Below are 23,906 nucleotides of genomic sequence, written 5' to 3'. Positions count from 1 at the left end.
TCTCCCCGTCCCATAATCCTTACTTCTAAGAGGAATCGCTGGCTTCTTTGCAAGGTTAACGTGGCAGAGAGAATGCCAGCAAGTCCTGTGATTCTCCACTAAGTACAAAGCTAGAAGCAGGAGGGGTAAGCAGATACACAAAGCAGAAGAAAGCGCCCTGTGGCCAGGTCTCCAGGTCCATCCTGCTGATCCAGCCTCAGCCTGTCAGGCCTGTGCTCTTTCGCTCTTTCTCCTTGTTTGTTTTGTGCCTTCTGCTCTGGTCCCACTGTAAGGCCATCTGTTGTACTTCCCTATCCCAGCTCCCCTCTGGCCTCAGTTCCTGCTGCACTCTCATGATCATACCCTGCTGCTCCTGCAGACACTGGCCTTTGTGCTGTGGCTGCCTTGGTGCTGTAACCAACTGGAGGACTTGACCTCCAAACATCCTTTGCCAGACTCTACAGAGGCTTGTGTTTGGTTTCTTAGTAACCCAGCCCTGCTCAGCAACCTGAAGCAGATGGTAACAAGTAAGAAGAAGCTATTTAATAGATGGTATTTTTGTTTACTTGCTTTTGTTTTTCAAACAGGGCCTCATGTGTGCTAATCTTGCCTTGAATTTTCTATATAGCTAAGTCTTGCCTGGAACGTTTGATCTGAGCGCTGTGACCACAGGCCTGCACCTTCACACCCAGTTTATTGGGAGCTGGAGATCGAAGCCAAGGCTTTCTGCATGCTAGGCAAGCGTTCTGCTAACTGAGATACTATAGGCCCAGCCCACATGGATTCAAAATCAATCTCTTTCTCTCCCTCCTTTCCTCCTTCCCTTCCTCTTTCTGTTAAATAGTAAATATCTCTTTTGGATGAACCTAGGTCTTATGGGGTTTTCAGTGGGAATGTTCTTGTTTCAGGTTCTCCCAAAGATTATCTGGAAATGTTTGTCTTTCCGGTTCTGCTCCCTGGAATGGCCAACCTGCTTCACCAAGCAAAAATAGAAAAGTGTTTTGAGGTCAGTGGTTTGGTGGAATGTCCATATTTTAAAGTTCTTGCTCATTCATTTCAATCTAATTCAGGCCATGAGGTATGTATCATTGGGTTGCTGTTCTCAAAAATGACCCCTTGCTAAGGAAGCCTGAGTTTGGGTCACTTGCCCCTGCTCCTTGCCTAGCCACAACACCTAGTACTACATAAATGTAGATGAACTGCCAACTCTCTGGCCACTTGGGCCCCTGAGGGGTTTTCTGATGCTGCCCCTCTCTTGGGTGCTCTGGCATCAGGCAAGTCTCTTAGTTCTTCCATTCCTGTTTGTTGTGAGTGTTGTTTAACAATTTGTGTCTTACTTTCATGTCTGTAGCCATGACAATACTCTTACAAAATGCAACATAGGGAGGAAAAGGTTTCTTTGGCTTATAATCCCAGGTTCCAATCCACCACAGCAGAGAAGTCACCCCACAGGAGCTTGAAGCAGCCCCTGTCACACCCACAGCAGAGAGAAATAAGTGCATGCAGGCCCACTTGCTTCCAGCTAGCTTTCTCCTCTCTTCTGCTGTTGAGGAGCCCCTGTGTAGGGAATGATGTTGCCCACAGTAGGCTGGGTCTTCCTACATCAATTAACAGTCAAGAAAGGCAGTCTTCCCTAGACATGCCCACTGACCAAGCTGGTATAGATAATTCCTCACTAAGTCTGATTTGAGGTGATTCTAGGTTGTATCAAGTTGACAGTTACAGTTAACAATACATTGTGCTGCTTACTTGTCCCTGGATTGACCTTGCTCCTCTGGCCTCTTCTCCTTTTTTTTTTTTTTTTTTTTTCCCTTTTTTGGCTAACTTTTTGATTGGTTGCTTTAGGTTTGGAGGTTTTAGGTCTCTTGTTGTTGTTGTTGTTTGTTTTGTTTCCTTTTTTTAAAACCAAACTGTAAATTATTTTATTAACAGGCATTAGAAACAGATAAGGCTAAACTTATTTTAAAAACCATGAGCGTCACACCAGTGATAACTTAACCAGTAAATAACTTAAAATGTATTTCTTATTTTAAAAGGCAACACATAGCATATAAAAAACCTTTACTAAACAAATAAGCTATAATATAGATACATGATTGATGTGTCTAAAATGATATATATGTATACATAATTGTTAATTATGTGATCAGTACATTGTTCTGCATAATTTCCTTCATGCTTTACTTTCTCCAGAAGCTGAATTCTGAACTTCTTCTTCTAAAATTGGTACAATCAGGTTATCCTTCAACATCAAATTATATTTCATCACAAATTTAGTAAACCGATGGCATAAAAATGTTTCACTTTCATATTCATCAAATATCTGCCGGTGCTGAAAATAGGCATGTGAAAGTATTCTATAAATCCTACAGCACACTGATCTTAGTTTTGCTACAGATGAGTCTTTTATGCTAACCCTGCCGGGAAAATATTTATTGCTCTTCAGAAGACAAGCAGCTCCATCAAGTGTGTGTCTTGTATAATCTATGGCAGGACACTCTTTTGGAGTTTTAGGAGCTGCACAAAGAAAAAGCCATTGTTCAGTTGCTGTCACTTGAGCACACATATCTGGATGGCATTCACTCTGAAGTTTAACAGTAAGTCCATTTGGTTCAAGGCAGAATTGCCTTAAATGTTCATCTTCCATACACCTTCATCTTGACCTTCAGGTGGTTCAAGAATTTTGTCAGTATTGGAGCAGTCTGCCCTTATGTTCTGTTGAATATACTGCTGAACAGCAAGTGTACTGTCCATTTCATTAAATGATTCATCAGGCCAATTATAGAAATCCTGTGCCTTCATGCCCGGCGCAGCACTGCCATCCCCTCCACCATCACCATAGTGCCAGAGTCTGGGTGGCTGTGGTCAGTCCTCGGACGTTTGTTTTGTTTCTTTTATTTGTTTGTTTTGTAACAGGATCTTATGTACCGCAGGCTATCCTCAAAGTCCTGATCTTCCTGCCCTGACTCCCCAGCTCGTAGCAACATGCTCTGCTAGCACCTCCAGCTTCTGTGCAAACTACCCCGGGAGAGGTGGGCTGTGTATCAAGTGCTCAGTGAACGCGCTTGTCACGGCGCTGATGTTCCCTGGGTCCTGTCACATCGACTGACTCTGTCACAGCAGAACAGAACCCCTCAGGGCTGCTCTTCTCAGCTCCGGAAGGATGACCTGGAGGGCTGTTTCCCAGACAGTTTTCGAGATCTAGACTTTTGGATGTCCCCCCACTGTTTTGTGAACTTTCCCTAGGGTGACACAGTCTACTCTCCCCAGATAGGGCACCAGTGACCAACCAGTGTAACAGTTTTACCAAAGTCCAGCCCATCGCTGCAAAGCGTCGCCCCGACACTTCCTTGTTGCTGTATAGATGGTGTCTCCCTTTCAGGTAACCCTCCACACACAATTATAGGTTTTGGCACCGGCAGATTGGGTGGGGAAGGTATTGGAAGTAGTAGCTGGAAACTTGGGGGAGGGTCAGTGATCCTCCCCAACCCCGCCTTCTGTGAAGAAGCAGCAAGCCTGACCTTGAGAATCTCCTGGGCAGCTTCAGCTACTCTCTCGGAGATGGGAAGGTGGTGTCCACCGTGCTCAGAGGACAGCAGTCCACAGCACCCTCAAGAGGGAAAATGAGTAACAACCCCAACTGCTGCTGGAGCACTCGCTCTGCACCAGGCTCCTCACTGAGAGCACCATCAATGCTTACAGCAGCCCAGGAAATTCTTTTCAGTTAGTGTTGTCTGTGTCCTGTGGATGAGAAAAAGTGAAGGACGCAGAGCTTCCCGGTGCGTTCAAGGCAAACAGCAGAGCCAGGATTCAAATCCAGATGAAATGAGTTAAAATGCCACTTAGACAGAAGGCAATAATTATGGTGAAAGATAGTTGACAGACAAAGCCTGCGGTCTGTAAATGTAGTCACAGTTAATGGCATCACCACACGGCTGGCCTTCTGATCCCAGAGGGTCACTGTCTGAGAGGAACTCATCCTCCTTCGCTGGTACTTTTCTATGCTGCAGAGATAGTTTCCATGTGCTCTATAAAATGTCCAACTTCTGTTTAGTGCGATCTGGATGTTACCCTTTTCCCTTCACTTCCTTACTGTGACTCCCTCCTATGCTCACTCCCCCGGTTGTTCACCTCTTGGAGCTGTATTCCTCCTGGCAGGCAATTGTGTCTTTACTTAAAGCAACAATGACCTAAAAGACTGGTCATATTTGTTGAGATTTTGTTGTTGTTTGTTTGTTTGTGTGTGTGTGTTTTCTGTTTTGTTTTGACTTACTCTGTGGCCAAGGATTATCTTGAACTTCTGATCCTCCCGAGTGCTGGGAGCACAAATGTGTGCTACCATGTCTGATTTGAAGCACTGTTGGGGATCAAAGCCAGGGTTTTATGCATACTAGGCTGTGTTCTACCAACTGAGCGGTACTCACTGCCCTGCTGGTAGGAATTGGCATAGCATACTGTCTTAGCTTTCTGTCACGATAATGAAATAGCTGAGAGGATCAACTAACAGAGGGAGAAAGTTAGTTAGTTTTAAACTCAGTGTTGGAGGTTCCCTTTCACAACTGGTTCACTGTTGCCTTGTGCCAGGCAGCGCACCATGGTGGCAGAAGGCAGAGTGAATCCACTCACACCACAGGCTGGAGAACAGAGAGAGATGGTGTCGGAGGTCCACAGTCCCTTTTGATAGCACAGCCCAGTGACCCAGACTTCCCATTAGATCCTGCTCTCCCAATGGCATCACCAGGAGAACCACCTTGAACACATGGGATAGGATACCATTTGACAATGACAAATCCATGTGATGAAGCCAAGAGCTCCCAGCTTGACTCTTAAAGCCCTCTCTGACCCTCCCTCCTTATCTCCCTCCCTCCATCTCTGGCTCTTCTTCCTAGGCAATAACCCCCCTCCCCCCAGCTAAACAGACCCCCCAATACCAGGCTCCCCACTTCAGGGCCTGTGTGCATTTGTTCCTCCTTATTTTAGAAAGCACTCCTTGCGCTCCAGTCCTCTGCATATTTAAGCGCTAGTTGTTTTCCGGACTCAGCTGCGGGGACACATCTTCCAGGTTCCCGGGTCCCTGGAGGCCAAAGGAGAAGCAACTGATCTTAGCTCTCAGATTTCAGAGTACTCATCTGTTCCTCATTTTATGGTAAATTCAGACAGCCTTAATTAAGACATTCTTAGCCCACATATATTTAATTTTATACATGCCTGCCTCTCCAACTATTTTAAGCCTTCTGAGGACAGATTCCCTATCTTAGTTTTCTACTTCTCTTTCTTTCTTTTTTTTTTTTTTTTCTGGTTTGTATTTCTGTTTTCTCGAGAGTTTCTCTGTTTAGCCCTCGCTGTCCTTGAACTCACTCTGTAGATGAGGCTGGCTGAACTCAGAGGTCCTCCTGCCTCTGCCTCCACAGTGCTGGGATTAAAGGGATGTGCCACCACGGCCTCGCTAGGTTCATACTTCTCAATGCTTAGTAATACTCTACCCAGCCCCTAGCACATGGCAAGCAGAGGTAGTTGGTCCTCAATGACTGCACATAGCTGGACATTAAGATGCACAGTTGTTACTATGTCCTTGGCCAGCATCTTCTTTTTGGAAGGCCACTCTGTTGGACTTATTCCCCTGAGTTTCAGTAGGTAGCGGGAGAAAGCTTAGTGGCTGGCAAATGGCCCAGCTTGATTCCCTAACAATAATTAACAGTAGTAAATCAGGCCTTGGTGAAGAGCAAGACTTTGTAGATGATGTCCCATCATTCTAAGTCTACCTCTGGCAGGTATGGTGCATGCACCCGCTGTCTCAGCTTCTTAAGACAAGGTGAAGACTAGCCTTGTCAACTTGGTTGATGATGTCTCTTTAGAAATTTAAAAGGGCTGAGGGGGTCAGTAGTGTAGCTCCTGTTCTAGCATGTACAAAGGCCCTGGGGTTTAAACCCTAGCACCAAAGTAAAAAAAAGTACAATGGCTGGTCTGACTCTTAGACTCTGGTGTGAACCTCTGTGAAATGGGAGGCTTTCATCTTCCAAGTCAATTGCAGTTTCCACACGTGTGAAATGAGGACAGTTACAGTGTTGCCCGAGGGACTCTTACAATTATAAAACAAGGCAGACCACGCAGTGTTCAGGGCAGACCCGAACCTGCAGAGCTCTCAGTAAATACTAACTCCGGTTCAACTTAGTGTCCCTGTGCAACAAGTCCTTCTCAGATGTGACCTCCCTCCTGATCCTGGTTCTTGGTGTGACTCAACACTGGGTCCTAGTCCCAGGAGGGATGGGGTGGGGAGAACCAACTCTACAGTGATTTCATGAAGTAGGCTCGTGTATTTGATGTCTTTATGGGAAAAGGGAAAGGGGGCCTTAGTCATATCTGTCAAGCAGTACCTTACTGAGCTCTAGAAGCTTCTCTGTCTTCATCACGCACCTGCTGGATCCTGAGCAGTTCTTCTCTGGCCCTCAGCCTGCATGGCTGCTCAGCAAAGCCAGACCCCAGTAGGCTCCCTCCTAAGTCAGCTATCTCTGTGGCTCTGGGGTATAGAGAGGGACAGGAGCTTCCTCTCTTCCACCCACATAAGGCATAATGGGACTTCTCCACATTGCTGCGTAGGAAACTTGTGCATTCAAACTGAGGCGCTTCCCCCTATCTTGCTACTACACCCGGCCAGGCCACAGTAAACACAGTGCAGCTTTGCTGAGGTAGACTGTATACCAAAAAGGACAGAGAAATGATTGACAGCATTTCCAGGATCAGAGCAGGGAAGACACCCCCCCCTTAACTGTTTTGCCGGCTGTTGTAGTAGCCATTGGAAATAGAGGCTCTAGGGAGGTGGCTCAGCCAATCAGATGCTTGCTGTGTAAGCAGGAGGACCTGAGTTTGATCCCCAGTACCTATGTAAAATCCAGTCTTCATGGCATGTGCTTGTCTAACCAGCCTCGACAACTAGGTAAGCCCCAGGTTCTAGTGAGAGACCCTGCTTCAAAAAAAAAAAAAAAAAAAAAAAAAACAAGTTGGAAGCCACCTGAGGACAAATGACACTCGAAGCTGTCCCATAGCCTACACATACACACACACACACACACACACACACACACACACACACACACACACACGCAGACACGCACACATGCACCTCAAACATGGATAAAATTGAGGAAGAAGGAGAAGAAATAACAGTCAGGAAGGTGAGAGGAGCTGTCATCTCCCTTTATTCATTGTTGGCAGCCTGCCAGTGCTGACCAACGTGCTTGCCACTCCTCAGCTCGGTCCACCCCGGGAACTTTCTAAACTAAACCCTCTTTTTTCCCACCCCACCCATCCTGGTGGAAGGTCTGAAAACCCAGGGAAATTCAGTTTACCTGGGTTCACCCAGCTATCGAGTGACAGAGGGCACCTTAGGCGATCCCAAGCCTGGGCTCTCATCTCTCTGTGTAGACAGAGTGAAGCTCTGCACAGCTCTGGAAATGACAACACTCCCTTCACTGCAGTTTTCGGGGAAACAGATGGCTACTGGTCTTAGGTTCTGAAGGCTAAGCTCTTCAAATTCTTACTTCCTGTCACGGGCTCGATGGCTTCTGCTCACTACTTGTTTTCTCATTTAGGATCTACCCTCCCCTCTCTCTGTGATGCCAGGTGCAGCTGGGGGCAGTGAGGATGAGGGGCTGGGGCCAGCCAGCCATTGTTTCTGGTTCCTGTCCGGTCACTTCAGTTCTTGCCGCTGAATGAGAAACCAGATGACCTCTCTGTCACCTCACCCTCCATCACTTCCCCCTCCTCCCCTCCCTCCCGCTCCCTCTTTCCCCACTTTGTTTTTGTGGTAAATGGGTAGTTGCATGGGGGGGGGTGCACTCACCTGTGTGTCCTTGTGTGGAGGCCAGAGGTCGGTCTGCTTCAATTATCCTCTCTTATTGCCCTCCACATTATTACTTGAGAGTGTCCCTTGGTGAACTTGGACCTTACCTTCTGAGCTAGGCTGGCTGGCTACTGAGGCTCCGGTGATGAGGGTTGCACAGGTGCACCACTGTATGCAGCCTTTTTGTGTGCCCTGGGATCTGAGCTTAGGTTCTCATGCGTGTGCTGCAAGCGTTTTACCCGCTGACCCTGGTCCTGCCCTTTTTATATCTTGCTGCTGGTTGGAGTAGGTTCAGTGTGCTGTGGCCTTTTATTAAGCTGAACACGGGATAGGAGGTGACAAAACAATGAGATGACCGCAGTGGAGTCTCTGTCTGCAGACTTACAGAACATCTACAGGTGACAGGGCCCAGCGAGTAAGAGTGCTTACTACAGGAGCATAAGCACATGGGCTCAAAGCCTGGCATAGGCCATGCACGGATGTACAGGCAGGTTATCTTCATATGAGTGAAGTCAAGTGATCATGGGCCCCCATGGAGCCAGAGCAAGCTCTCAGGCCCTGCGCTGTCCTAAAAGCCACAGACACTAGTAAACCCTGTAGTGGAAGGAGGCCGGTGGAGAGGTTGCTCTTCTGTCTTGTGTGTCTGATGTTTTTCACAAGATTGACTGGAGAGGAGGAACAGCAAGAGTGGAGCCGATGTTGGAATTCCTTTTGGGACCTAGGGCAGCTGTGTTCACAGTGTGTCCCCTCATTCACTCCGCTGTGATTCTTCTAATTTACACCCTTCCGGAGGTATGAAATCAGTTAAGAGGGCCATAATTAAGATTTCACATTGAAGGCTGCATATCTAATATTTCACAAATAACTTTGAAAGAAAGGGACCCAAACAGTTTCCAGCTTCAGGCAATGATGAACCTCTTTCAAAGAATCTAAGGTATTTCTGTGTGGATTAGGGATTAATGAGGCAGGCTTGTGCCAACTTGGGTTTCATCTTTAACACCCAGCAGATGAGCTGTGGCTGAGTAAATGAGAACAGTCTAAACATCAGATGCAGCATCCTACACTAGGAGGCTGAGGCAGAGGAGGAGGGGAGGACCGAGAGCTCCTCCTCCTTTCCTCCTCCTCCTCCTCCTCCTCCTTCTGCTTCTCCTCTTTCTCCTTCTTCGACAGGGTTTGTCTGTGTAGCCTTGGCTGTCCTGGAATTCCACTCTGTAGACCAGGCTGGCCTCAAACTCAGAGATCTGCCTCTCGGGTGTTCTGGTTAAAGGCACGCACCACCACCACCACCCAAAAAACGTGGGTTCTTAAAGAGTGTCCATTTGTAAGGATGGATCAATGTCAAAGGCAAGCCCAGCATCACATTTGACCATCTCTTTGCAGTATGGCCTTAAATAATCTGAGTTTGGGGGTGGAGAGGTAGCATAGCAGTACTTGCTGTTCTTGCAGAGGATGTAGGCACTCTTGTCAGCTCGCTTACAACTGCCTGTGACTCCAGCTCCTGGGGATCTGATGCCCTCTTCTGGCCTCTTTGGGCACCTGCACACATGCAGCACACACAGACACACCCACACACACATAAATAATAATAAAAAAACTTTAAAAATTGAGTTCAATTTCCTCAGCTATTAAGGAGATACCAGAATAACTCCTGTTACTAGGAGGAAGTATGCAAATAATATTTACTTAGTAATTCTCAAGGGTACCAAGAAATGTTAGCTTCTTCCCTGTCTCCCAAGACACTCAGGTCTTTGAATGTCACACATATCCAAGGTAGGTGAATTGATACTCACTTTTTCCCTTTCCTGACTTAGGATTTGTTGTTGTTTTTTGAGACAGGATTTCTATGTTTAGCCCTGCCTGTTCTGGACTCACTTTGTAGACCACATTTGCCTTTAATTTACAGAGATCTGATCTGCCTCTGCCTCCTGAGTGCTGGGATTGACTTGGGATTTCTTAATTAAATATGATTCTTTCCATTTTTCCCTTCCGTGTTTGTGTGGTCTTTGGTTGGACTATTTTTGAAGGTTTAAAAGTGCTATTATTTCGGCCTCCACACTTGTCATCTGCAAGTGGAATGCCTGCTATTCTGATTTGCCTTTTCCCACCCAGCTGTTACCGTCACCCTGTCACTGGGCATCGAAGCTTCAAATGAGCAGCAAGCAACCACCAAACAAGCTCACACAACTGGGGCATTTCTGTCTGTCACCAGCCACCAAACTCACATCCAAATGGTTCTGAAACAGTAGAGTCATTCATGGCTTACTGGGACCCTTGACATTTTATCTCGATGTGACTCAAGAATAACTGCTGACTTGTAGTTTGCTCTTAAAAAGCAGACTTATGCTTATTTATGCTTGATTTCCTTACTTTCTGTTTTGCTTCACTGTGTGGCTCCAAATCTGAATGTTTAGTGGATGAATCTTGTTCTTCCAAAGCCAGGGCCTGTTTTGAAGATGGCAGTTAAGTGATGTTACAGAGGCTGGCAACCTTTTGTTAATCTGCCATCGCTGTTACACACCAGAGATGATTTCTTCTTTTTAAAAATCTTTGCGTGTTTATGTGTGCGATGAACCTGTGTGTTTGTGGTCTATGAGGACAGGCATGTGCGTGCCATAGCACACCATGGAGGTCAGCAGGCGGTTTTAGGTGTCAGTCCCTACTTTCACCTTTCTGAGACAGAATCTCTTGTCCACCACTGTATAAGCCAGATACCTGCCTGGCAGGCTTCAGCGGATCCTCTCTTTCTCTCATCTCTAGGCAGGGGATTCTTCTCTGTTTCTCATTTCTCAATGGAGGATTCTCCTGTCTCTCTCATCTCTCGCTGGAGCGACAGACACACTTCCTTCTGCCTCCAGCCTTATGCGGGTTCTAAGGATCCCTTTTCCGGTATCTGTGCTTGTGTACCAAGTGCTTGCTTGACCTGCTGACTGAAACTTCTCCCAGGCCCTGTAAGTGGGAATTTCTTAAGTGGACCTACAGGTGCTCGGAGCTACTGTTTCTCTGTGGAGGTAAATGGGGAGATCGTCAGGGTTTGGTGGTTAAGTCCCTGCCCTGTGGCTCCACTGAGAAGTGGTGAAACCTTTAATTGTAAGGTGGTGTGTGTGTGTGTGTGTGTGTGAGAGAGAGAGAGAGAGAGAGAGAGACAGACAGACAGACAGACAAGGGGACAGAAGTTAGGTCATCGGGTGTGACCTTCCTCACTTTCTCTTTGCTTCTAGCTCTTATGAGGCAAACAGTCTATTTGTGCCAGCTTCTGCCACGATTTACTTTGTCACATTTACGACTTACAGTGGATGTGCTGAAATCTAAGCAAGTGAGACAAATCTTTCCTTCTTCAAGGAGCTTATCCAGTGTTGTTTTGGTATAGCTGCAGGTTTGTAACGGTATTTGTAAAAATATTTATTCTCAGGCAGCAGGGGTGAAGGCCTTTAGATTTCTTTCCCTTCCCATATCTTCTCCTCCTCCACCACCTCCTCCTTTTTTTGTGTGAGACAGTCTCACTATGTGGCCCTGGATGTTCTGGAATTCACTATGTAGACCAACAGAGCCTTAAACTCAGAGATCTGCTTGCCTCTGCCTCTCAAGTGCTGGGATTAAAGGCACGCGCCTTCATATCCATCCATTTCCTCTCTTTCTAGCTGCCTCAGGGAGAGCCTTCTTCCCAATTCACCAATAGTACAACCCCCTCCTCCGACTTGCACAACTCCCCCCCCACACCAAAAAAAAATATGGTCTTATGCAGGTCGGGTTGGTTTCTAACTCACTATGTAGCTGCGGATGGCCTACACTCTTGCCTTCACTCTCCATGTGCGAGGTTTACGGGCAAGCGCCACATGCCCTTCTGATGGTGCTGGCAGGGTGTTTCCTGTGCTGTCCTAACATGGGCCTCGTTTTATAAGGCTGTTAATCCCAGAACTGGAGTTTCTAGGACCAAAAGCCAGGCCTTTCACAGTCCCTTCCCCCAAAGCCAGGCTCAGCCACCCGTCCAGTTAAAGAGACAAGTGATTGCAAAAAGCAGGGACGGGAGATTTATTCAATATGGCCACATTGAGAAGAGGAGCAGTTACAAGAGGTCCATGGACTCAAGTCTGTCTTTGGGGTGCTGCCGTGATTTTTTAAGTTTAAATATAGAAAGAACTGGGGCAGAGGACAAGGAGCGGGCGTTATTAAGTTGGCCTGGGTAAAGTGGGCTCTGGTTGGTCTTTGGCTCCGTTACAGTCCTACAGAGGAATCCATCCTACCCTTAGGCTTCCTCAATGTGTCTTCACCATCATGCACAATTGTGATGTGAAGAATCCACAGTGACTGGAGAAAGATTAGGGACAGTGATTTATCTGTGCCCTCAGCCAGCATGAAGGGGACAGATATAGAATGAAGGCAGAGATGTCAGGCTTTCACCCTGGGTTCAGTTACTTTGTGGCTCAACTGAGGTGGCCATGCTTTTAAGGAAAAGCAGCTTCTCCATGCTTGTTTCAGTTGCCCTCACAGGCTCTACTCATATGACCTAATTTGCTTTCTGAAGGCCCCTCCTCTTGATGCCTTTGACTTGGGGAGTAGGATTTCAGCAGACGAATTCGGTGGGAACAGGGACACTCAGAGTACAGCATGTAATTACCTTTTGTGTGTGCAAGAACACTCAAGCTCTCAGCAAATCTCAAGCATGAGTGCCGCCTTTATTCCGGGCCAGCCTTCCTCACTCAGTGTTTGTGTAAGAGATTCCATTCGTTCTGGAGAACACCCTGATGGTGAAGCTGGTGTACTTAGCAGCTTCAAGCATGGCAACTGCAGTCTGGAAAGAAGGAATATCTTATTTGCATTTACAAGGTCAGAACCTTGATGAACCAAGATGCCAATCAGTTCTGCGGCTGGACCTCAGCAAACTCACTCCGGGAGATGACTTCCTAAGCAGATAGTAGAGAAAATGGTCCTTTCTCATCTAGAAAGATGAAACTCAACAAGCCAAAAAACAATCATGACAAATACATGGGTCCCAACACCAAGCCCAAGTTCATATTTGAGCGTTTTGCACCTAAATAAATAATGACTCAAAGAAGGGGCTGTTTTGCAATGATCTATGTTACCAGCAACTGAGTCAGTAGCAGGAGGCCAGCTTGGAGTCACTTGTGAGTGCTTCCTGTATGGCAGGGGCTGATTGTATTAATTACTTCTTTGTTGCTGTGATAAAATACCATAGCCTAGGCAACTTAGTGAAGAAGGAGTTTATTTTGGGCTTATGGTTGCAGAGAGTTAGATTCCATGGTGGTGGGGATAGCAGGTAGAAGACGCGGTAACTGGAGTTGGAAGCTGAGAGCTCACGTCTCAAACTGTGAGCAGGAAACAGAGCTAACTTAGCATGGCACCAAGTCTTTAAGCTCTTAAAACCTGCCCTCAGTGGGACCAAACCTCCCCAAACTGGGGACCAAACATTCAAATGCTGAAGATATGGTGGACATCATTCAGACCATCACACTGCTTGACTCTGTGATCTGGTTTTGGTGGTGGTGTTTTGAGTTTGGGTCTCATGTAGCCCAGGCTGGCCTGGAATTGGGTATGTAGCCAAGGCTATCCTTGAGTTTCTGAACCTCCTGTCTCTACCTCCATGGTTCTGAGGTTACACTATGCTCAGTTTTAGTCAGTGCTGGGGGATCAAGCTCAGGGCCTCCTTCATGGTAGGCAAATTCTACCGACTGAGTACTACGCCCAGCCTTGCACTGTCATCAGTGTGGCTCTGACATTGGATGGCTTTGTCTTCCCTACTCTGTGACTGAAGGGACTGAGGTTCAGTGAGGCGCCCAATTCATGAGACTAAGAGGAAGAGCCAGAGCCCAAATCTAGGACCCTGGTTCCAGAGTTAGCATTCATCATGGCCAGCAGTGCAAGAAATACTTCCCAGTATGCAATGTAATCACTGCAGAGATACGAACCACGAGAGCAGATATGCTCAGCTCAACTTGAGCATTGTACACTGCATGTGAACAGATGCCAAAGAACCACGAGATAACCCATAAATATGTATAATTTCTACATAACAAACTTAAAAATGTTTTAATGGGTTTAATTTTTTAAAGAAAAAACAGTTCCCATGGTGACTCTTAAAACTGCTGTCAGACCCAGTTTGTGAGCGATGCAAGAAAAATCTTATTATAACTTTATAGTTGTGTTTCTTTTCTTGTTCTCCTCTTAACAAAGGGGCATTGATTACTTCATTCCCAGACTTGGCTGGAAGTTGTCTTTGTTTCTGAAAAATCAAAGTCCAGCTTTGAGAACAAGGCTTTAAAGACAAAGTCAACGGCCCTGTCCCAGGGGTGACCCCAGGGTTCTCTTACAAATGAAGGGCAGTGGCTTCGTAGTGTGACTCTCCCCCTCTGGCTTGAAGCTTTGTCTGCAGGGGCATGGCTTTCTGCCAGATGGCTGAGGTAGCAGTCTTGACCAACTGCCAGATGGGAGATAGCATCACTGCACCATAAGCTGTGTTTCAGTTGTGAAGCCCAAACAGCATCAGTTAACTTTCTGCAGCAAAAATAGCTTCCATTAGTGGCTTAAAATTATGTCTGTTTATTTAGCTTACCATTTATTCTCTGAATCAACAGCAGTCGGGACTGGACTTGTCTGGGAGGTTCTTCCAGTCTTGGCTGTGTTCATTTTTTCATGTGTGTGTTTCTGTTCAGCTAACACAGACAGACAGACAGACAGACAGACACACACACACACACACACACAGCTACACAGACACACACACATCATTATCATCATTGAAAAAATATGCTTAGGAGTTGGAGAGACGGTTCAGTGATTAAGAGCTCTGGCTGCTCTTCCAGAGGACGTGGGTTAGGTTTCCAGCACCTACATGGTGGATCACAAATGTTAGGTCCCACAAATGGTTAACTTGGGTGCCTATTAGCACACCAAAGCATATGCAGGCCTCTGGGCTCATTCAATACCTGTGGCTCCTCTCAATTCTTCTCACCACACTTCCTACCATAAACCTCTCCAGCCCAAGGGCTTCCTTTCTCTTACCCCAGCTTCACTTTCCTATATAATCTTGCCATTTCAGCCATTTGTTCTTCTGGCTCCTCTCTTGTTCTCTCTGTCTCTCTTCTCTTCCCTCTCCTCTCTCTTAGTTCTCTTCTGACTCCTCTCTCTTCGTCTTCTTGATCCTTTTGGTTCTCTTGGTCTTTGGCTCCTCTATTGGTCCACTTGCCCTATTACTCTTCTATCTTTCTCTTCTCTCCCTCTCTCACTCTCCCATCTTCCTCTCCTCTCATAGCCCTGTTCAGCCTGGACTCTTCCAGATGCCTCTGACTGTACTCTCTCTCATATCTACAATAAAATCTTTTCTTTACCAAAACTTGGAACGATCATGTCCTCATTTCATTCAACAGCCATGTGTAACTCCAGATCCAGGGGATGCAATGCCCTCCAGAGGTTCCAGGCACACACACCACACATGGACATTTTTACAGGAAGACATCCATATAAAATAATAAAAATAATTTAAAAAACAAAAAACACTTAACACATATTAATTGTTTGGAAGACAGAAAATCTGTAAGAGGAATGCTATTCCCCCATGTCCCTTATTGTCTGTAGGTTTGGCAGAGTGAATGGTGGATGACATCCTGCTTAAGGTATAATTAAGAAAAAAATTCATTGAGGTCAGGCATGTGCCACAACACACTGCTTTCTAGATATTATAGACAGACAAGGAGAGACTCTTATCATTTGTTTTTGTTTTTGCTTTTAAAGACAGGATTTCCCTGTGTAACCTTGATGTACTGGACTCCATTTGTAGACCAGGCTGGCCTTGAACTCAGAGATCCACCTGCCTCTGCTTCCCAGAGCGCTGGGATTACAGGTGTGTACCACCGCCGCTCAGCTGACCCTTGTCAAAACTCCCAGGCTGAACATCTCTAATGAGAATACCCAAAATGTGTAACTTTTTTCTTCTTAGAGTTCAAGAGATTGGCCCTACACTTCAGCTCACGTCGCCTCTGCCTCCTGAGTGCTGAGATTATGGGCATGAGCTCATAATTTCAGTTTTATACAGTATTGGGCATCAAGCCCACGGCCTTCTGCATGCCAGGCAAGCAGTGTATCAACCAAGATCTAGTCCCAGCCCCAACACCAACATCATGCCACAGGGGGAAATTCTATCTTGTGCTGGCTAGTTTTATGTCAACTTGACACAAGCTAAAGCCATCAGGGAGGAGGAAGCCTCAATTGAGAAAATGCCTCTAGCCAGCCAGTGGTGGTGCACTCCCAGTACTTGGGGTGCAGAGGCAGGCAGATCTCTGTGAGTTGGAAGCCAACCTGGTCTACAGAGCAAGTTCGAGGCCAGTTAGGGATACACAGTGAAACAATCAAACAAAAACAGAGACAGAGAAAGAAAAAAAGAAAATGCCTTCATAAGATTTGGCTGCAGACAAGCCTGTAGGACATGTTCTTAATCAGAGATTGATGGGGGAGAGCCTAGTCCATTGTGGGTGGTGCCATCCCTGGACTGGTGGTCCTGGGTTCTATAAGAAAGCAGGCTGAGCAAACCATGAGTTGCAAGCCAGTAAGCAGCGCCCTTCCATGGCTGTGCATCAGCTCCTGCCTCCAGGTTTTTGTCCTGCTTGGGTTCCTGCCCTGACTTCCTTCAGTGATGAACTTCAGTATAGAAGTGTAACCCAAATAAACTCTTTCCTCGTGAAATTGCTTTTGATCATGGTATTTCATCACGGCACTAGAAACCCTAAGACATATACCATCAAACTCACATGTAAAATTATTAAAAAATAATCAAATATAATTACTTTCAGGTTGTGGGCATAAGGCGTGTAGGGGACATAAATTAATTTCATGTTCAGACTTGGTTTCATCCCAAGATATTTGCATAAATGTGAATATTCCAGGATCCCAAAATTTTGAAACTCAAAGCAGTTCTGGTCCCAAGCATTTGGAATTAGGGATTCTCAACCAGTTTTTAAAGGGTTAAAAAAACATCATATATGTAAGCAAAACTCAGGGCCTAACAGCTAGGAATGATGATCTCAGAGGCTGGACATGCACTCTGAAGACACCTCCCAGGCTTGAGGGACTGCTAGAATTACAGCTTGTGCTCAGTCATAACAAACAAACAAAGACAGAGCAATTAAAAAAATTGAAAGTATCCCAGCCTTCTTTGAAAATATTTTTATTCGTTCTTTGAACGTTCCATGTATTTATGCAATGTATTCTTCATCATACCACCCAAAACCACTCTCTCCTTCCAACGGCCCCTCAGCCTCCCCCCACCCCACCCGGCCTCACTCTATCTCCATGTGCTCTCCTTTTGGTTGATGTTACTGCTCACCTCCTGAGAACAATTAGTGCTTATGTGCACACGGATGTGTGGCCATTGACTGGAGCATGAGCTACCAGTGGCCATAACCCCAAAGGAGGGACCGTCCTTCCTTCAGCAGCTGTCAACTGCCAGCCACCCCTCCAGGAGCAGGGCCTCAGAGGGCCCCTCTCCATCCATCCTGGGATTTAGACAGGTTTGGTCTTGTGAAGGCCTCGTGGCTGTGAACTGACAGTGCCATAGCCATATGGTGTGTCCAAAAATCAGTGTTTCACAGCTTTCCTCCCCATCTGTCGGCTCTTCCATCCTTTCTGACCCCTTTTCCTCAACATTCCCTGAACCTTGGCTGGGGCCAGTTGATGTAGATGACTCACCCGCAGCTGAGAGCTCAGCTCTCAGGGTGGGCTCCTTGACCAGTTATGAGTCAGTGCACTAACCATTACCCACTAGAAGAAGACCTTTCTCTGACCAGAGTTAAGAGCATCACCATCTGTGATATAAATACTTAGAAGGTCATTTGTCTGCATGACCATTTAGCAAGACAACAGCTTCACTCTTGGGATTCCTACTCTCCTCAGATCCAGCCCTCTCTTGAAAACTTATGTCTGACTAGTGGAAGCCAAAGAAAAAAAGAGAATGACAGTGTAATCCATTGGGTTTTATTTAGACAGGGTCTGTTCAGGCCAGGCTGGCCTTAGGCATACTCTTCCTGTCTCTGTGCTCCTGAGTGCTGGGATTACAAATGTGCTAACTTTCTAGCTCTGACCTGTCATGTTGTTGAAGCCATAGCTGCTCTGTGAGCAGTAGAATCTGTGACCTCAGGTCCTGAAAGTATTGCAACCTTGATCTTCCTATGCCTCAGTTTCTTCCTCTTTAAAATATAAGTGATCTCATTTGTTTTATACAAGAGTGTATGCATGAGAATCCAGTAAGAAAAATCTGTTTAAATGCAGAGTCAGCTCAGTATTTGGCATATAAAGGGAAATGTGACAGTAAAATAAAGTTAACTTGAAAAAAAAGTTACCTGCTTTTAGTCTTAGTTGGGGTTTCTATTTTATGATAAAACACTATGACCAAAAGCAACTTGGAGAGAGAAGACAAACTTACTGCTTGTACATCATGCAGGGAAGACAGGGCAGGGACTCAGGACAAGAACCTGGAGGCAGGAACTGAAGCAAACACCATGGAGGAATGCTGCTTACTGGCTTGTTCCTCATGGCTTGCTCAGCCTGCTTTCTTATCCAGCAAGAACCACTGCTCAGGAATGGCACTGCCCACAATAGGCTAGGCCTTTCCACATTTGTCACTAATAAGACAATATCCCACAGACTTGTCTACAGGCCAATCCTATGGAGTCACTTTTCTTCCACTGTCACATAACTAGCTTATGTCAAGTCCATATAAAAACTAGGCAACGCAGTCTGGAATGAAAGACTAGATATGAGTCCAGTATCTGGGGAAGAGATCCCTGAGGCCGGTTCCTTTTTGGAAGACAAGGTTCTAGAGTCAGACAAGCAGCTTTGGGCCTCCTCTTCAACCCTTTCTGGTTCTGGGGACCCTGCGAGCCTTGGTTTTCAGGTCTGTTAGATGGGGAGGGTGATGCTAATAGTACCTATCTCCCCAGGGCCATTGGGAGGATTAAAGAAGGGCATGTGGCAAGTGGTATGAACCCTCACTGTTGTCATTAGGGACTGTGCTTGAAAGGAGGCAAATGCCAGCACATGAAAAGCCAGAGCAGGCAGGAAGCTGGGTCCAGGTTGAGAGAGAGAATCAACTCAGAATGGGGCAGGCATATGGAGATGGATCTATACAGGTGCACCATGAGAGCTTCTGTCAAAGCTTCTTTTTACCCAGGACTTGATGCAAAGAGCAGGCCTTGAAGGACTGTCCAGACCCCTGGATGTGCTGGAGATGATACAGTGCAGCCAGGTTTGCCAGGAGTCTTGATCTGGCAAAGGACTTAGTACCCACAAAATAGAGTTCTGTGTCCTTCTTTTTTTTCCCCTTTGATTCAGCTTTTTTTTTAATTTTAATTTTTATTATTAGTTACATTTTATTAACTCTGTATCCCAGCTGTATCCTGCTCCCTCATTCCCTCCCAACCCCACCCTCCCTCCCTCATCTCTTCCCTTCCCTTTTCCGAGTCCACTGATAGGGGAGGACCTCCTCCGCCTTCATCTGTTCTGTGTCCTTCTTTACACAATCGGTGGTCACCATGGCCCTCCTGGTCTCATGTCTTTAGAGTTGCCTTCCCTGGTCAGAGTCTGTATGAGCTGGAAAAGGAAATGATCTTAAGGCAGGAAATCAACTGGTGATTGTTACAAGAGCCCTCCAAAGAGGGGTTGAAGAGCCACCACCTCATGCCTGTCCTACTGTGGACTGGCTTGTATTCCTCGGGAAGAGATTAAATAGGAGACATGTAAGTACCCGAAAAGATGAGACATGCCAGTTGGCCTGATGTTCTAAAGTGGTCCCTTGATATCTAGCTGTGCCTTTGGATTGTCTTAATTGGAGCACGAGAGATCAGAACTTAATTAGAATGTAATTGAGCAGCTACATTAAACAGAGCTGGCTTAATGGATGCTTTGTAAATGTCACTTGGGAATTCTTCCCATCAGCACATCCCTGAAAATATTTTAGGTACTCAACATTGTCCTGGTACTTTACTGTAATCGATTCTTAATAAAAGTTGAATGTTTATATACTTAGCAATAAAAACCAGCACAGACTTAGATGACTTTGTTTCAACCAGAAGGGCATTGTTATTTATGCAGAGTTCTGATTCCTGTATTTCCTGGAGGAAATACAGGCTTTGAGGGCTCTTCCAGAGAGTGTCAGAAAACCCCATTCAAAATAACTTACATAGAGAATAATACTTTTTTTTTAATACTTTTTTTTTTTTTTTTTTTTTTGAGGTGAGAAGCCTGTGGAGAGATCCTCCAGCACAGCTTAAGAGCCTCGGTGACATATTTAGAAAAAAAAAAAAAAGTTCTTTTATCAGTGCTTACTCACTGATAAAATGATGTTTCATTATGGTATGTTCTTGTAATAGTTAGACCATATTTCACCCTCTTATCTCCTCTCACCTCCCCCAACCTCCTGCTGGACCCCTTCCTCTTTCCAAATACTCTTGCTGCTGTTTTCATGTTATGCATGTGTGTTTAACCTGAACTCCACATATGAGGGTAAACATGAGATATTTGTCTTAGAAGTTGACCTAACCTGCAAACATATTCCTTTTTCCTATTGTCTGAAAACAATTCCACATTGCACATATGCACTGTGTTTGCTTTATTCATTCTCTGTTGGTGAACAGCTTCTTAAAGAGAGGACCTCACTACGGAGCCCCGGCTGACCTCAAACTGGCACTCCTCATGCCTCCGCCTCCTGAGGGCTGGAGTTGCAGCTGCACACACCAAGGCCAGTTGTGATTTCTTGGCTTTCGGGCTAGAATTATGTGAACTCATTTAAACCAGATTTTGTTGTTCTGAAATGTTAGTCATTTCTCTTTCCAGCCTTCAGCCCTTTAGTCTATCTCCTGTGTGTGTGCTCAGCATAAAAACTGATATAGACTACTCTCTGGATCAATCTCATGTTAATGTGTGCCTTTTCTCTCTTTGAGAGTTGTGAGCTTTTTAAACAACATTTTCCCTCCCATCTTCTTATGACTGCTTTTTTCAAACCCACCACATAGCTGTTACAGTTGCATGCTTTGTTTTATTTGCTTTCCGTGTATCAACCAACTAACCCATCGGTTCCTCTCTCTTTCTGTCCAGTGTGTTACTTTGGATTCATCTCAAAATAAATTTAGACTTAGGATGACATATACCTTATCCCTTGACCCTTGCTCTTTAACCTTTTACCTTTACGTTTCTTTTCAACTTTCCTTTTGTGTGTGTGTGTGTGTGCATGTGTGTGTGTGTTTTGAGACAGGGTCTCCTGTACCTGTCCCAGGCTGGCCTCCAATCCCATGTGTAGCTGAAGATGTCCTTGGTCTTCTGTGTTCTCTCAATTTTCAGTTTCTGGCATCCACTACCACATCCACCTTCAACTATAGATTTTGTTCTGTTTTTAGGATCTGTGGCTTGGAAAGATAGCTCACTGTACAGTCTCAAAACCAACCAACCAAAAACAAAAATAATATGTTTTAACTTTGCAGTTGCCCCTTTGCTCGATTTGCACAAATATTACACTCATGCCGTCTAACAGTCAAGGCTTCATCGTCTCTGCCCATGCTCCATCAGCCTGGCAGCCCAAGCGAGCGCCTTCAGGCTTGCGCTTTCCTTTTACTATTGCTTCCTCTCTTATCTCTTCACTCACCACAGCTTTTCAGTCGCCTTCCCTTCTCCCTTTCAGCTCCCCAGCAGATAATTTTTAAACTAAACAACAGCTGAACAATACCCCACTGTTCTGCGTGTCTGGGTATGCAGGGCGCGTCCATGCCTGCCCAGAACTGAAGGAAAATATCATCTCCCGTACTTTCTTTGCACCAAAAGCAAATGAATCTGTTCACAAACTTCATATGGCTACGTTAAAGTCTATGTAACCGGGCGAGCGAGGCTGCATTCTCTGCATAGAATCTTTGTCACCAATCAGTGTGGTAAATGCCAAGTGGACAAGCCTGGTGTGTGGGAAGAGGGAGAATCAACCATCTTACAGTTGCTCCATTGTTTGAGCCATTAGGCTGCAATTCATGCTTGGTTACATATTTGCGTTGTTATAACAAGTATTTTCTTCTTTTAAGATAGCTTTCGGAGGGAGACTTTGCACACATAGTCTTTAAAAATCTAAAAACAAAATAACATTACTGGCACACACATAAGAGGATGCAAAGTTGGGAAGGTGGGAAAAGGGACGTGGGGCAGATCTGGGAGGAATGGGCAGAGGAGGGTGACTGTAATCAAAATACACTTAGGAAATTCTCAGAGAACTAACAAAAAAAAATTGTATGTCAAGCAAACAGACCCTTTCTAAGATTTAGCCCTTTTCATTTTATTCCCTTGGCTGGCTGTGTTTCATTTTCTTTGTAAAAGCTGTTGGCTTCGAAGTAAAAGACAGCAAACAATCTCTAGCAATTCGGGCACCACTGTGTTTTCCTTACTAACAGCCACGATAAAGCTTCCTTTAAAAACCCCAAGCAGCACTTTGCTTTTCAGTGACCATCAGTTTCACAGCAATCCTGTCAACTTTCTTTAGGATTACAAGACCAAATTGGCAGTTTGTAAGGGAAGAAGCAAAAAGAAATCAGAAGGAAGTTTCTCATAAGAAACTGTTGCGGTGGGCTGGGGCGTAGCTCCCTTGGTGGAGGGCTTTTCTAGTACACTTGAAGCGCTGGACTTGGTTCCCAGCACCACACAAACCACGCAAGGCAGTGGACATTTGTAATCTCAGCTGTTGGGGGACTGAGAAAAGGCACCAGAAGTTGGAGGCTGTATAACCTCTGCTGCAGAGCTAGTTTTCCCAAAAAGAGAAGAGAGAGAGAGAGAGAGAAAAATTATGGGAAGTGGAGGAAATGTATGCAGAATTATACTCATCATTCTTAGTTTGAAATGCCCGTATCCTTGTTCCTGAGCCTTTCTTGCTTTGACCCTGGAACTGTTCCTGCATGGGTTTGCTCATTTATCCAGCCCTCGTGGATCCCCTGTTCCACACAGAGCACTCGATGAAGTCCGGGTAGAAAGGGCATGTGTCCACCCTGCTCCCCAAGGCTTGTCGTCTGAAGTGGGACACACACTACCTGTGGATTATTACTTTCTGAGCTGCTGAGATGGGGTTCATCAGGAAAAGGCAGGAGAGCCTTTCCTTAGCGGAGAAGGCGTCGCGTGAGTGGGAAGGCTTCCTGGGGCAGTTTAGGATGCATGGGATTGGAGAACTGAAAACTCGTAGTTAAAACTTCCTCTTTTGCAAACAATAATTAACCCAGCACAGTCTGGATTGGAGATCGAAAGAAAAAAGGAAAAAATAAAAAGAAAAAAAGTCCCTGATATAAGACTGTGAGCTCTGAGTTCTATCCTGGGCATACCACCAATGTGGATGGTGTGTGTGTGTGTGTGTGTGAGAGAGAGAGAGAGAGAGACAGAGAGAGACAGAGAGACAGAGAGACAGAGAGACAGAGAGACAGACAGAGACAGAGACAGAGACAGAGAGACAGAGAGGACTCGTGCATGCACCCTTCGGGTCCTGAGACCTAGGGTGTCTGGATAAGGTCTAGTACAGAGTGATCAGGAGTCTTGCTGATGATACCTGGGTTGTCTTTTCTAGGTAGGGCTATTTTGGATTAGTTGATTCCACCTGCACCAGTCCTATTTCTAAATATGGTCATATCCTGGTAGAGTCGGTTAGGATACTAGCAGAGGAATCTCCGGGAGGGTTCAGTTCAATCCCTTCCTTCCATCTCCCTGTGTCTCCTGCTGATTCTGCTTGTTGGCTAGCCCCAGGTGGTTGGTAAGGGAAGATGGGTGACTTGAGCCATTAAGCCAGTCCCCACCCCCCACAGCCCCATGACAGAGCAGGGTAGGTTAGGTAGATCTAGAGGGACAGAGAAAATTTCCAGAATACTTTGCATTCCTGGGAGGGCTACCAATATGGCAGCCAGCAGCTCCAGACTGACTTGGTTTGTAGTCTCCGAAGGAGTTCTCTGACTTTTCCTGTGGTGACGTGAACAAATGACCATTTTACTCCAAATTGGCCCCAATGCCCAACAAAAGGAATCATGCCATCTGAGTCTAGGTTGGTGAGTCTGTGAGTTTATTGAGGCTGCTTATA

At 45.8% G+C, this 23,906-nt stretch overlaps 1 protein-coding gene and 1 pseudogene across 1 annotated transcript in view; one reads left to right on the top strand and one right to left on the bottom strand.

Moving 5' to 3' along the window:
• Positions 1 to 23,906, top strand: part of Iqck (IQ motif containing K) — a 108,028-nt gene that overhangs the window by 14,731 nt on the left and 69,391 nt on the right. Inside the window, exon 4 of the mRNA XM_060366955.1 lies at positions 888 to 985. Coding sequence (XP_060222938.1) covers positions 888 to 985 — 98 coding nt within the window. The remainder of the gene's footprint in view (positions 1 to 887; positions 986 to 23,906) is intronic.
• Positions 2,153 to 2,861, bottom strand: LOC110555526 (MOB-like protein phocein; annotated as a pseudogene).

Source organism: Meriones unguiculatus, chromosome 14 (assembly GCF_030254825.1).
Source record: "Meriones unguiculatus strain TT.TT164.6M chromosome 14, Bangor_MerUng_6.1, whole genome shotgun sequence".
Taxonomy (NCBI): domain Eukaryota; kingdom Metazoa; phylum Chordata; class Mammalia; order Rodentia; family Muridae; genus Meriones; species Meriones unguiculatus.
This window is presented reverse-complemented; position numbering and strand designations above follow the sequence as displayed.